We start from the raw sequence: 15,721 nt of genomic DNA on the forward strand, positions 1-15,721 counted from the left end.
ATGGTTAAAACTATTATTTTGATCTCATGGGTGATCAGTCCTGGCATCCAAAGATGTGTCTGAATATTTACATTTCTCCAGCCCTTTCCCTCTTTACCAAAACAGTGGCAGGTTTCCCACTTTGTTCTTGTTTGAACTGCAGAGGGGGGGGGGGGGGGGGGGGGGGGGTTCAATGAAACAGATCACTTTGACAATCAACCAGAAATACCTAGAGATCCTCTGGTTCATTTAGAAATCTACACTTACTTACGTTGTTTGGTCGTTGAGTCAATTAGACCACGCCCATTTGGTGTTTATCTCTTTCTCCATACGTTTATTTAGTTAACTAGCTGACTAAATCTCTAGCTGACTAAATCTAGCTGACTAAATCTCTAGCTGACTAAATCTAGCTGACTAAATCTCTAGCTGACTAAATCTCTAGCTGACTAAATCTCTAGCTTACTAAATCTCTAGCTGACTAAATCTCTAGCTGACTAAATCTAGCTGACTAAATCTCTAGCTGACTAAATCTCTAGCTGACTAAATCTAGCTGACTAAATCTAGCTGACTAAATCTCTAGCTGACTAACTCTCTAGCTGACTAAATCTAGCTGACTAAATCTCTAGCTGACTAAATCTCTAGCTGACTAAATCTCTAGCTGACTAAATCTAGCTGACTAAATCTCTAGCTGACTAAATCTCTAGCTGACTAAATCTCTAGCTGACTAAATTTAGCTGACTAAATCTCTAGCTGACTAAATCTCTAGCTGACTAAATCTAGCTGACTAAATCTCTAGCTGACTAAATCTCTAGCTGACTAAATCTCTAGCTGACTAAATCTAGCTGACTAAATCTCTAGCTGACTAAATCTCTAGCTGACTAAATCTCTAGCTGACTAAATCTCTAGATAACTAAATCTCTAGCTGACTAAATCTCTAGCTGACTAAATCTCTAGCTGACTAAATATCTAGATAACTAAATCTCTAGCTGACTAAATCTCTAGCTAACTAAATCTTGCATTGTAGTGGACACCTCTGATGGTTCCTTTAAGGAACAAAGTAGCAACAGGCAAATTTGATATCCGTCTATGAATTTGAGTGTTCACCTAAAAACTGGTGGTTGTCTGAACTGCAGATTGTCCATTTCCTACACAAAGAGTAGCAACATTACCTGTTAGGTTCAGACAACAGCCACATTATATCATTACTGTGACATTGGACTGAGCAGGATCAGGAGAACCAGTTAGAGTTGGTCCACAGGGGATCTTGGGTGTATCTCAATAATCTCTTAGTCCCCTCTCTGTGTCCTCATTTACTTTCTTTGTTCCTTTGTCTTGTTTTCATTCTTTGTGGTTGTTTTTGACATGCCTCAGCAGATTAGTCTTCTGAATGAATCTTTTACCACAGACGGAGCAGCCATGTTGTTTCTCTCCTGTGTGAGTCAGTTTGTGCTTAGTTAGGTTCCTATTGACACTGAAGCTTTTCCCACAGTCACCACAGCTATATGGCTTCTCTCCTGTGTGAGTACGTATATGTTCAATTAGTGTCTTCTTGACACTAAAGCTTTTTCCACAATCACCACAGCTAAAAGGTTTCTCTCCTGTGTGAGTCCGTATGTGTTCAGTTAGTGTCTTCTTGAGATTGAAGCTTTTCCCGCAGTCGCCACAGCTAAAAGGTTTCTCTCCTGTGTGAATCAGTTTGTGCCTGGTTAGATGCTGCTTGAGACTGAATCTTTTCCCACAATCACCACAGCTAAATGGATTTTCCCCTGTGTGAATCAGTTTGTGCCTGGTTAGATGCCCCTTCAGACGGAAGCACTTCCCACAGTCACCACAACTAAACGGTTTCTCTCCTGTGTGAATCCTCATGTGCCTGGACAGATGTCCTTTTTGTTTGAAGATCTTTCCACAAACAGGGCAGACACAGGGTTTCCCACTGTGACAGAGTCGGACATGGGCCTTCAGTTTACAGGTGGAGTTGTAGCGTTTCTTACAGAATCTACATTCACTGGGTCTCTTCTTGGTGAGAGTCACATGTCTCTGCAGATCAGCTTTCAGAGCAAAAGTTTCTCCACAGTCACGGCAGTGGTGAGTTTTTCTAGGCGTGGTGCTGGGTTTGGAAGAGTTTTCCCCCAATGTTGGGCTACTGTCAAGTTCTACTGGGTCACTGCTTATGGCTGTACTGTGGCTGTAGGCATTGTTCTGATTATCTGGAGGGTCACAGGGAATGTTGAAACCCTTTAGGTGGGTCACAGTGCCAGAAGGTTTGAGATCCACTAGTTTAGAGACTCTCTCTATGTTCTCCACAGTCTGGGTTTGGTACTCCTGATCACATTCACTTTTCACACAGGAAGGAGAGAAAATGAACCCTATTATATCAGGCTCAACCCCTTGAAGCTGCTCTTCCTCCTGACTGGTCCTGACTTCCTCTTGTTCCTCTTTAATCTGTATGGTCTCTGGGTCCTTCTGCCCCAGACTGGGGCTCCACTCCTGCTCACAGTGCTGCTGCTCAGGGGGAACCTCCTCTTCAGAGACAGAGAGCTGCAGGGAGTCTGGAGGGAAGGAGAGGAGGAGCAGAGGTTACCTATACAGCCTGGATACAGAGGTTACCCAGCTATACAGCCTGGATACAGAGGTTACCCAGCTATACAGCCTTGATAAAGAGGTTACCTATACAGCCTGGATACAGAGGTTACCTATACAGCCTGGATACAGAGGTTACCTATACAGCCTGGATACAGAGGTTACCTATACAGCCTGGATACAGAGGTTACCTATACAGCCTTGATACAGAGGTTAACCAGCTATACAGCCTGGATACAGAGGTTACCTATACAGCCTGGATACAGAGGTTACCTATACAGCCTGGATACAGAGGTTACCTATACAGCCTGGATACAGAGGTTACCTATACAGCCTGGATACAGAGGTTACCCAGCTATACAGCCTGGATACAGAGGTTACCTATACAGCCTGGATACAGAGGTTACCTATACAGCCTGGATACAGAGGTTACCTATACAGCCTGGATACAGAGGTTACCTATACAGCCTGGATACAGAGGTTACCTAGCTATACAGCCTGGATACAGAGGTTACCTATACAGCCTGGATACAGAGGTTACCTATACAGCCTGGATACAGAGGTTACCTATACAGCCTGGATACAGAGGTTACCCAGCTATACAGCCTGGATACAGAGGTTACCCAGCTATACAGCCTGGATACAGAGAGTACCTAGCTATACAGCCTGGATACAGAGGTTACCTATACAGCCTGGATACAGAGGTTACCTATACAGCCTGGATACAGAGGTTACCCAGCTATACAGCCTGGATACAGAGGTTACCCAGCTATACAGCCTGGATACAGAGGTTACCTATACAGCCTGGATACAGAGGTTACCTATACAGCCTGGATACAGAGGTTACCTATACAGCCTGGATACAGAGGTTACCTATACAGCCTGGATACAGAGGTTACCTAGCTATACAGCCTGGATACAGAGGTTACCTATACAGCCTGGATACAGAGGTTACCTATACAGCCTGGATACAGAGGTTACCTATACAGCCTGGATACAGAGGTTACCTATACAGCCTGGATACAGAGGTTACCTATACAGCCTGGATACAGAGGTTACCTATACAGCCTGGATACAGAGGTTACCTATACAGCCTGGATACAGAGGTTACCCAGCTATACAGCCTGGATACAGAGGTTACCTATACAGCCTGGATACAGAGGTTACCCAGCTATACAGCCTGGATACAGAGGTTACCTATACAGCCTGGATACAGAGGTTACCTAGCTATACAGCCTGGATACAGAGGTTACCTAGCTATACAGCCTGGATACAGAGGTTACCTATACAGCCTGGATACAGAGGTTACCTATACAGCCTGGATACAGAGGTTACCTATACAGCCTGGATACAGAGGTTACCTATACAGCCTTTAGACAGATGTAGAATGGTGCCGGAGAGGATGGCTGATGTTTTACATGCTCCTAACCATCAGTTATTTTGGTGGGTTTTTACGTTGTTTGTAACTTTAAACAACCCTGGAATGGGTGTGTCCAAACCTTTGACTGGTACTGTAGGTATATAAATCAGTAAAAAAATAAAATAATAATAATCATATTATGGATTTAACACGACTGGATCTGCATCTGTTGGTCAGATAAATAAATACACATAAATAAAGACGTGGATGTATCGTACAGTATGAGGTGTGACCACCATGTACCTCATACAGTACGACACACCTCATACAGTACGACACACATCTGATGTGACCACCATGTACCTCATACAGTACGACACACATCATACAGTACGACACACCTCATACAGTACGACACACATCTGGTGTGACCACCATGTACCTCATACAGTACGATACACCTCATACAGTACGACACATCTCATACAGTACGACACATCTCATACAGTACGACACATCTCCTTCGCATAGAGTTGATCAGGCTGTTGACTGTAGCCTTTGAAAATGTTGTCCCACTCCTCTTCAATTGGCTGAGTGAAGTTGAATTGGAACACGCTGTCATACACATCAATCCAGAGCATCCCAAACATGCTCAATGGGTGACATGTCTGGTGTGTATGCAGACATCTGTGGCATTGTGTTGTGTGACAAAACTGCACATTTTAGAGTGGCCTTTTATTGTCCCCAGCACAAGGTGCACCTGTGTAATGATTATGCTGTTTAAACAGCTTTTTGATATGTCACACCTGTCAGGTGGATGGATTATATTGGCAAAGGAGAAATGCTCACTAACAGGGATGTAAACAAATTTGTGGTCAAAATTTGAGAGAAATAAGCTTTTTGTGTGTATGGACATTTTCTGGGATCTTTTATTTCAGCTCATGAAACATGGGACCAACACTTTACATGTTGCAAGGTCCAAATGATTCATATAAAAGGTCCAAATGATTCATATAAGGTCCAAATGATTCATATAAAAGGTCCAAATGATTCATATAAAAGGTCCAAATGATTCATATATAAGGTTCAAATGATTCATATATAAGGTCCAAATGATTCATATATAAGGTCCAAATGATTCATATATAAGGTCCAAATGATTCATATAAGGTCCAAATGATTCATATAAGGTGCAAATGATTCCTATAAAGTCCAAATGAAGCACTGTTTAGTATTTGATCCTTTGCATCCAATAACTAACTGAAGTCTGCAACCCATTGACCAAGACAATATCTTCTCTGGCGACGCCCTGCCAGCTCTGTACTGCAGCCACTAGTTTGTTGTTGTTGTTTTTAAATATTTTTTGCCTTTATGTCTCATCTTCAGCAAATGAAATGCATGTTCAATTGGATGTAAATCTGGAGATCGACTTCGCCCAGTAAAGAACTTTACATATTTTTTTTTTTGGGGGGGGGGGGCTGAAAAAACTCCCTTGTTGCTATGGCTATATGTTCGGGGTCATTGTCTTGCTGTAATGACGAAGCGCCGTCCAATGAGTTTGGAGGCATTTTGCTTGTTCTTTAGCAGACAATATACGTTAGTGGACAATAGGTTTCTGTACACTTCAGAATTAATGTGGTGACATCATCAATGGAGCAGTGACAGCAGTGACATCATCAATGGAGCAGTGACAGCAGTGACATCATCAATGGAGCAGTGACAGCAGTGACATAATCAATGGAGCAGTGACAGCAGTGACATCATCAATGGAGCAGTGACAGCAGTGACATCATCAATGGAGCAGTGACAGCAGTGACATCATCAATGGAGCAGTGACATCATCAATGGAGAGTAAAGAAGGTGAGCCAGTTCCAGGGGCAGACATTCATGCCCAAGCCATAACAGCGCCCCCTCCCCCGGGCAGTTTCTTCCCCCACCCCACACTTTCCTCTTGCCATCATTCTGGTGTTAATCATTAATGTTAATCTTTGTTTTAATCTGTCCACAATCTTTTTTTTCCCCGCAGAACTCTGCAAACTGTAACCTGCCCATCCTGTTTCTGAAGCAGTGGCACCTCACAGTGTGACCTCTGTAGTTCCAACCTGGTCTCAGAGCATTTCGTATTATTATGTAGGTAAATCTCTGACACATCTTTAGTATGGTGTGTATTCAATTTGTGGATGTCCATCACCAATTTCTTACTATATGTTACGAATTTTAATTTTTTTTTTAATGCAAATTCTAGCTAGGTGGCTAACATTAGCTAGCTGGCTAACTTTAGTTAGGCTAGGATATATGGTTAAGGTTAGGAGTTATAGTTAAGGTAACGGTTAACTAAAATGGTTAAGGGAAAGGTTAGTGAAAAGGGTTAAGGTTAGGGGAAGGGTTAGCCAACATGCTAAGTAGCTAAGTAGTTGCAAAGTATATATATATATTTTTAAAGTAGTAAGTAGATGAATAGTTTCTAATTTCGTACTAATTAGAGTGTCCCGGATTTACATTTACTATGTTACGTCTAGTATATGAGACCAGGCTAGTCTATGAGACAAAGTCTTCTGTAGATGATAGTGGCTGACATGTCCAACCCTACCTCCTGGAGTGTTCCTAATGTGTCTGACATTCTTCGGTCATCTTTGGTAATGGTCTTCCTTGGCCTACCAGGCCATTTGCGATTGCTGAGCTCACAAGTGCTTTCTTAATTTTGAATTATGTTTTTTTTCTTTTTTGGTAAGCCTATGTTTCTGATCAATTTTGTCCGATGTTTCAGCCTCATAAATGGCTTCATTGACTGTCATTGACACTTCTTTGGGCCTCTTTCTGCTATTGGTGTTAACACCACAAAAGCAGGCTCCAAAAGGCATATGCAAAGTCTAGACACGAGACATTGACAGCTCTCGTATGCCTGCACAGATTATGTGACGGAACACACCTGACTAACCAGAAACACCTGTCGAGCCAATTGTCCAAATACTTGAAATAGGAACCCGAGGTATAAAAAGCATTGTCATTTCTAAAATGGTACAAATACTCTCAAATAAAAGCTGAGAAACTATACTTTAACCTCCTAGTCATTGGTATAAATAAAATACGAAATACAAAATATGAAGGAAATCCTTCACTGTGCCATGTAATTACAGAGGACAATGTATACAGTACATTCAGAAAGCATTCAGACCCCTTCCCTTTTCCACCTTTTTGTTACGTTAAAGGGTCAGGGAAGTGACCAAGAACCTGATGGTCACTCTGACAGAGCTCCAGAGTTCCTCTGTGAAGATGGGAGAACCTTCCAGAAGGACAACCATCTCTGCAGCACTCCACCAAACAGGCCTTTATGGTAGAGTGGCCAGACGGAAGCCACTACTCAGTAAAAAGGCACATAGTCGGGATTGTTTATGGCGGTTTTGGAGCAGTGGCTTCTTCCTTGCTGAGAGGTCTTTCAGGTTATGTCGATATGGAACTCGTTTTACTGTGGATATAGATACTTTTGTACCTGTTTCCTCCAGCATCTTCACAAGGTCCTTTGCTGTTGTTCTGGGATTGAGTTGCACTTTTCACACCAAAGTTTGTTCATCTCTAGGAGACAGAACGCGTCTCCTTCCTGAGCGGTATGACAGCTGCCATGGTGTTTATACTTGCGTACTATTGTTTGTACAGATGAACGTGGTACCTTCAGGCGCTTGGAAATGGCTCCCAAGGATGAACCAGACTTATGGAGGTCTACAATTTTTTTTCTGAGGTCTTGGCTGATTTCTTTTGATTTTCCCATGACGTCAAGCAAAGAGGCATTGAGTTTGAAGGTAGGCCTTGAAATACATCCACAGGTACACCTCCAATTGACTCAAATTATGTAAATTAGCCTATCAGAAGCTTCTAAAGCCATGACATCATTTTCTGGAATTTTCCAAGCTGATTAAAGGTACAGTCAACTTAGTGTATATAAACTTCTGACCCACTGGAATTGTGATACAGTGAATTATAAGTGAAATAATCTGTCTGTAAACAATTGTTGGAAAAATTACCTGTGTCATGCACAAAGTAGATGCCCTAACCGACTTGCCAAAACTAAAGTTTTTTAACAAGAAATTTGTGGAGTGGTTGAAAAACATGTTTTAATGACTCCAACCTAAGTGTATGTAAACTTCTGACTTCAACTGTAAATACTATGTTACTCATCTCATATATTGTATATATACTGTATTCTGTGGGGCGGCAGGGTAGCCTAGTGGTTAGAGCATTGAACTAGTAACTGGAAGGTTGCAAGTTCAAATCCCCGAGCTGACAAGGTCTGTCGTTCTGCCCCTGAACAGGCAGTTAATCCACTGTTCCTAGGCCGTCATTGAAAATAAGAATTTGTTCTTAACTGACTTGCCTAGTTAAATAAAGGTAAAAAAATATATATATATTCTTTAGTATTTTTACTGCTCGTCATAATATTTATATATTTCTTAATTCCACTTTTTAGATTTGTGTACAGTTGTGAATTTGTAGATACTACTGCACTGTTGGAGCTAGAAACACAAGCATTTCACTACACTACACACCTGCTAAATGTGTATGTGACCAATACAATGTGATTTGAAGTACAGTGAGATCCTTGATGAAAACCTGCTCCAGAGCACTCAGCACCTCAGAAAGGGGGCAAAGGTTTTAACAGGACTACGACCCTAAGCACACAGCCAAGACAACGCAGGAGTGGCTTCGGGACAAGTCTCTGAATGTCCTTGAGGGGCCCAACCAGAGTCCGGACTTGAACCTGATCAAACATCTCTAGAGAGACCTGAAAATAGCTGTGCAGCTACGCTAACCCATCCAACCAGACAGGGCTTGAGAGGATCTGCAGAGAAGAATGGGAGAAACTCCCCAAATACAGGTGTGACAAGCTTGTAGCATCATACCCAAGAAGACTCGAGGCTGTAATCGCTGCCAAAGGTGCTTCAATGAAGTACTGAGTAAAGGGTCTGAATACTAATGTAAATGGAATATGCAAAAAAAAATCTAAAAACCTGTTTCTGCTTTGTCATTATGGGGTATTGTGATGTCATTATGGGGTATTGTGATGTCATTATGGGGTATTGTGAAGTCATAGGGTATTGTGTGTCAATTGATGAGGAATAGAATAAGGCTGTAACGTAACAAAATGTGGAAAAAGTCAAGCGTTCTGAATACTTCCTGAAAGCACTGAGGTGTTATGTGTTTACCTTGTCTGTCTTTTTGTTGCAGATTGTCGTCTGTATTGTTCTGTCTGAGATTATGGGTTCCTGATACAAACACCTCATTTTGTATTTGTAGAATTACATCTCTATGTTCTGTTCTATGTGATATGACATCGAGTGGCCCTTTGGGTTACTTTAGATTACCACAGGTGTCTGTAATTATCTCTGGCTGCCCAAGTCTAATCTCTTTCCCATTAATTGACCAATCAGATCAGCACTGAAATTTATCTGGCGTGAAAAGATATATGATTGGTCAAAATACCAATGGGGGGGTTGGTGGGGGGGGGCAGAATTGATCTGCCTGCATAAACGCAGCCTGAGTGGCCTCATCTGTCCCACTGTTTGGGGAGATTTGCTCTGATGAAGGTTGAACGACCGAAAGATCTGTTTATTTTTTTTCTGTTTCTAAAGTCAGTAAATTCTAGAACCTATTTTCATACTTTCAAATAACTTCCTGGTTTTCGTGACACAGACATGTTTTTATCCATGTACAATAGAAGTTAATAAAAACATTTTCATTGAGTAGAACTATAACTAACTATCAGTAGATGTCCATACGAACCTATTCTACATAGCTGTATCTCTGGTGTGATCCGCAGCAGTCTCCGTAGCCGATCATTCTCCTCTTGGTACTCCACTATCATTTTAGCAAATTCCCCGGAAATCTCCACAGCAGCAAACGCCGTTAAACGCTCATTTAAAAACTCTTGAAACAACTGTAATTTAGACATTTTCAGGAGAGTTGGGTGTTCAGCTAGTATGGGATCTTGACGTGGGTCCTCCTGATCACATTCACTTTTCACACAAGGAGGAGTAAATATGAACTCTATGATATCAGGCTCCACCCCTTGAAGCTGCTCTTCCTCCTGACTGGTCCTGACTTCCTCCTGTTCCTCTTTAATCTGTTTGGTCTCTGGGTCCTTCTGCCCCAGACTGGGACTCCACTCCTGCTCACTGTGCTGTTGCTCAGAGGGAACCTCCTCTTCAGAGACAGAGAGCTGCACGGGTTCTGGAGGGACAGAGAAGAGGAGCAGAGGTTACCACAGTCCCCAAATCCAGAACAAATTCAAGAAAGCGATCAGTATTATAAAGAGCCATTGTTGCATCGAACTCCATTCCATCAAAATGTCTCAAGCGAACAGCAAACCTGTTTTAGAAAACAGATAAAGCAACACCTCACAATGCGTCTCCCCTATTTGACCTAGATAATTTGTGTCTATGTATTGATATTTAGGCTACGTGTACCTGTTGTCTAGGGTAGCCTAGTGGTTAGAGCGTAGCCTAGTGGTTAGAAGTTCAAACCCCTGAGTTGACAAGGTACAAATCTGTCGTTCTGCCCCTGAACGAGGCAGTTAACCCACTGTTCCTAGGCCGTCATTGAAAATAAGAATTTGTTCTTAACTGACTTGCCTAGTTAAATAAAGGTTAAAAAATATTGATATTATATCTATTAATGTTCTATATTATGTAATTCTGTATTATGTGTCATGTTTTGCGTGAACCCCAGAAAGAGTAGCTGCTGCTTTTGCAACAGCTAATGGGAATCCTAATAAAATACTAAATTACCACAGTATATAAGTTATAACCATAAAACGGGCAAACAAGGAAATGGGTCTAATCTTTTTTCAACCATTCATTTTTCCCCGTAGGGGATTTTACAATGACTTAAAATAAGGGCTGTGTTTCGTGTAGGCTAACCCTGGCGTGACGTTTTGATAACCGTGTAAATCTCTCTAAGACAAGGTGACTTTTATGAATATATTCGCCTATTTTTTATAATTTGTGGAACATTTCAACAGGAATCCCAAAAACTTCGTAAATAACAAGGTTGCAAACACAACGCATACAAAGTTGTATAGCGGCAGAGTAAGATACCAGGTAGAGAGTGGTCTATTTCATTGCGTTTTTCACTCGCCACGTTAACTCTGAAAAATGTCTGTCCTCACTCTGGTAGCCTATGGACAAACATTAAGAACAAACTACGTGGTGAGTTGATGCCTATTCGGCAGCTAGTTAGCTAGGTTTGTATGCGTTGTTTGCTGGCATCCTTGTACTTCAGTTTTTGAAAGATTCATGTTGGACAAATTCCACAAATTATACCCCCTCAAAATGAAATTCTCCTAATGTGGCTAACAAAGAACTACAAACATAAAGAACTACAAACACCATAATGATCGGGACGGGACTGGTGTATCGAGGCAAAGGTTAAACAAATCTCTGGATTAACTATCTAATGTTATCTAAAATGTAGTAATGAATAAATTGGCTTAATTTCTTTAAATTGAACATTCTGTTAGCCAAGGTGTCAGCTAGAGATGACGTGCAGGCGCTTGCGGGGATTTGTTGTTTTGCATGATGTCTTCTTTGAGGCAAATTAGCATTTTCGAAACTGAGAGTAAATAGAGCTGAATATTGGTAGAGGCTCCTCAGAGGAAGGGGAGGACCATCCTCTATTGGGAATTTCATACAAATACGAACCTATTTGACGTAGAGGTATCACCGGTGTCCTCCGCAGCAGTCTCCGTAGCCGATCATTCTCCTCCTGGTACTCCACTACCGTTTTCTCAACTGCACCAAAAATATCCACAGCAGCCGCCGATAAACGATCATTTAAAAACACACGCAACATCTGTAGTTTAGACATTTTCTGTCAAATTAGAGATGGGTAGCCTATTGAGTTGAGTCAGTATGTCTTTCTTTACTGCACACAAGGAACAATAAAAACTCGTTACCAATCCTACTTCCGTGTTCTAGTCAAGGAATCTTGGGACGTTCTAGTTGGTGACGAACCCAGAAACACAACAGGGCCGCCAGCTGGATGGGAGTTTACTGTGCAAGGCAGCCTACAGACCAGCAGTAAAGGAGAACGGCAACATCAAATCGAATCAAATTTTATTGGTCACATGCGCATGGTTAGCAGATGTTAATGCGAATGTAGCTAAATGCTTGCGTTTCTAGTTCTGGCAGTGCAGTAATATCTAACAAGTAATATCTAACAAATTCACAAGGACTACCTTATACACACATTGTAAGGGGACGGAATAAGAATATGTACATATAAATTATATGGATGAGCGATGGCCGTGGCATTATTTAAAGTGACCTGTGATACCTTTATTAAATCCATGTATTAAAGTGGCCAGAGATTCGAGTCTGTATTTTGGCAGCAGCCTCTCTATGTTAGTGATGACTGTTTAACAGACTGATGGCCTGTTTTTCAGTCTCTCGGTCCCTGCTTTGATGCACCTGTACTGACCTCGCCTTCTGGATGATAGCGGGGTGAACTTTGGCCTTCTTGTGACATCGGGTGCTGTAGGTGTCCTGGAGGGCAGGTAGTTTGCTCCCGGTGATGCGTTGTGCAGACCTCACTTCCCTCTGGAGAGCCTTGTGGTTGAGGGAGGTGCAGTTGCCGTAACAGGTGGTGGTACAGGAGAGGGCTGAGAACGCAGCCTTTTGGGGCCCCAGTGTTGAGGATCAGCAGAGTGGAGGTGATGTTTCCTACCTTCACCACCTGGGGGCGGCCCGTCAGGAAGTCCAGGACCCAGTTGCACAGGGCGGGGTTCAGACCCAGGGCCTCAAGCTTAATGACGAGCTTGGAGGGTATTGTGGTGTTGAATGCTGAGCTATAGTCAATCAACAGCATTCTTACATAGGTATTCCTCTTGTCCAGATGGGATAGGGCAGTGTGCAGAGTGATGGCGATTGCATCGTCTGTGGATCTATTGGGGCAGTTAGCAAATTGAAGTGTGTGTATCTAGGGTGTCAGGTAAGGTGGAGGTGATATGATCCTTGACTAATCTCTCAAAGCACTTCATTATGACAGAAGTGAGTGCTACTGGGTAGCGGTAGTCATTAAGTTCAGTTACCTTTGCCTTCTTGAGTAGCCACTTTAATGTTAGACAGCAATAAAAAGCTAGTATACATCTACGAAGAACTTCGGTTGTTACACCAGGGCTGGCAACTTTTGAAAAAAGCTTGGCCTGACATTTGTTATGTGGATTTCATTTCCCCCTGGCCAGTGCCAACACACCATTCAGGGCAAGTGGGGTTTGAGCCCCCCCCCCTGTTTAGCAAAAAAAAATAATGTTTGCCTGTTTTGTTCTGTTATTTTGGCCTTAATACGTGTCATATATCAGTTTGCAAACAATGTTAAAAATAATAATAATAATTGAGTAACTAAAGCCGCATACAACCGTGGTCTCTTTTTTACTTTCTTGAGTGAGGCAGCTCCAAAATGCAGGTGTTTCAGCCTAGCTCAGCTGATTTCTGTGGTGGTGGGGCTGCCAGAGGAAGATACGGAGCTTAGGGGTTGATTAATGTTCTCTAGTTGCGCTGTGATTGGCCCAGTGTTCTGTCAGTCATGGGGACACTACGTCACCGCAAAATCTACAGGGAGAGTTCAAAAATTCAAGCCCATCGGGTGCTGCAATACAGTTACATTAAGAAGTGCCCATCCAAGAAGGCTCAAGATCATTGGTCACAGATAAAAATGACATCAGATCACGTGATATCTACCGTATCTTTGATTGGACTGATCATGTCAACAACATACTTTCTAAATCTTAGCTAGCAAGCGAGACAATCATCATGAATCACGTCGACAATCTACTGGCAAATATTTTTTAACCCTTGTCATATGAAGAGAAATTATAGATAAAAATGTATCTTTGCCCACAAGGATTGTCGCGCCACCTTCCTGTTCAAGTGAGCACATCACAAGGTGAGTCCAGAAATGTCTTGTATGTAGCTGCATTAATGATGTAATATGCCAGGGAGATATGTATACTGTAGCTAATAAAGTAATACTCAGTGTATGTTGTGTAGTAAGCTGTTTAGTAGCCCCTGTGCCTCACCCTAATAAATTGGTCCCTTTTCCCTCTCATAACTTAGCCTACTGTTCTGACTTGGTAGTGCACACGTAGCCTATACCCATTTTTAAAGAAATATAATCATTGAATATTGTAAGAACTTTAACTGTCTCCTTATTTGCCCCCTTTATTTTTCTTACGGTTCTGACTTGGTGTACAGGGAGAATACTGTCAGAACGGCCCATGTTCTGAATTCTGTCACTGTACATTTCAAAAGTGCTGAACAAATAGATATATTGACAACATCCGTCCTAGCTCGCTCATTAATGTCTTAATCATAATTACAGATTGCCTCTCATCAGCTCGTCATCCCCTTATGCCATAGTTTGTACATCTCAATTGTCAATAGAAACCACATTTGTTTAAGCAAGGCAGCCATATCAGCATTGTTTTTATTAAAAGACAGTAAATGAGGCTTAATGAACTGTTTCGCCGACAGACCAGGCTGATAGCCAGGTGTAGCGGTGGTAAGGATTCACTCCATGGTGCTGAAAAGAAAGCTCTGCTGTTGGGACAGCTTTATGTCGGCCCTAACAGTTTGTGGGCACCCTTTGTCACCGCTACAGTGCAATTCATATTTTGTTTAGTGAGGAGTTTGCCCCACCAATCGCACTGCCCCTGGCACAATTCCTAGACGATAGACTGGGGGGTCCTTCCCCAGGAAGGTTTCTTCTGTCCATAGAATGTACAAACATTTTATAATTTTGGTGAGCTATTTCTTTAAAATAGGTCTGGAAGAAAATCCTGCTAGCTCTCCAGGAGGGTTGGCCACCCCAGATCTATGTTTCCCAAGTGATTGAAAATACTTGTTAAAACAATTCATTTCTCAAACCTTCTCGAAATATCTAATGAACATCCAATATTCAGGTGGTTTTATGCCTACAAGTCGAAGATGCCGTTCATACTCTCTACACAAGACGAAATATGTGTATTATGAGTTGTGAGTCCCTCTACCATCTCTCTCTAGCATGTGCACAATACTAAAATGATATTTAATTCCCGAACCATTTGATATCCAATGCTTACTTGTATGACTTATTCAAAACTGTCCGTGACGAGCTGTATAATTACATAGCCTCATATAATTCCTTTACAAAGACACAAGTAGGCAAAAGAGATTTCCAATATGTGATTACACTGGCAGAACAGGGAGGAAGTGGAATAATAGAATAAGTTTGGGGAATAACAGTAGCGCTCTTGCTGACAAGCACAGCGATTACCCTACATTTTAGCCCATTGTTAATGAGAATTGTTCCTCTGATCAGACTAAATAAAGTATACTAAACAAAAATATAAATGCAACAATTTTACTGAGTTTTACAGTTCATAAGAGAATCAGTCAATTGAAATAAATCCATTAGACCCTAATCTATGGATTTCACATGACTGAGCAGGGGCGTAGCCATGGGTGGGTCTGGGAGGGCCCACCCACGGAACTAGATCCAACCAATCAGAATGAGTTTTTTTCCCCACAAAAAGGGCTTTATTACATACAGAAATACTCACCAAGGTGCACCTGTGTAATGATCATGCTGTTTAATCAGCTTCTTGATATGCCATAACTGTCAGGTGGATGGATTATATTGACAAAGGAGAAATGCTCACTAACAGGGATGTAAACAAATGTGTGCACAACATTTGAGAGAAATAAGCTTTTTGTGCGTATGGAACATTTTCTGGGATATTTTATTTCGGTGCATGAAACACTGCATTTATATTTT

At 41.8% G+C, this 15,721-nt stretch overlaps 1 protein-coding gene across 2 annotated transcripts in view; it reads right to left on the minus strand.

The window, feature by feature from the left end:
• Positions 1 to 152: 152 nt before the first annotated feature.
• LOC110531366 (zinc finger protein 2-like) overlaps positions 153 to 15,721 on the minus strand; it is a 31,716-nt gene continuing 16,147 nt past the window's right edge. Inside the window, exons 1-3 of one of the 2 annotated variants that reach the window (XM_036987201.1) lie at positions 11,611 to 11,972; positions 9,695 to 10,141; positions 153 to 2,528 (exon numbers count right to left, since the gene is read on the minus strand). In XM_036987201.1, the coding sequence (XP_036843096.1) occupies positions 1,318 to 2,528; positions 9,695 to 10,141; positions 11,611 to 11,776 (1,824 nt within the window). In that variant the 5' untranslated portion in view covers positions 11,777 to 11,972 and the 3' untranslated portion in view covers positions 153 to 1,317. Of the gene's footprint in view, positions 2,529 to 9,694; positions 10,142 to 11,610; positions 11,973 to 15,721 lie in introns of those variants that run through there. The other variant, XM_036987203.1, reaches the window with a different exon arrangement.

Source organism: Oncorhynchus mykiss, chromosome 9 (genome assembly GCF_013265735.2).
Source record: "Oncorhynchus mykiss isolate Arlee chromosome 9, USDA_OmykA_1.1, whole genome shotgun sequence".
NCBI classification, from domain to species: domain Eukaryota; kingdom Metazoa; phylum Chordata; class Actinopteri; order Salmoniformes; family Salmonidae; genus Oncorhynchus; species Oncorhynchus mykiss.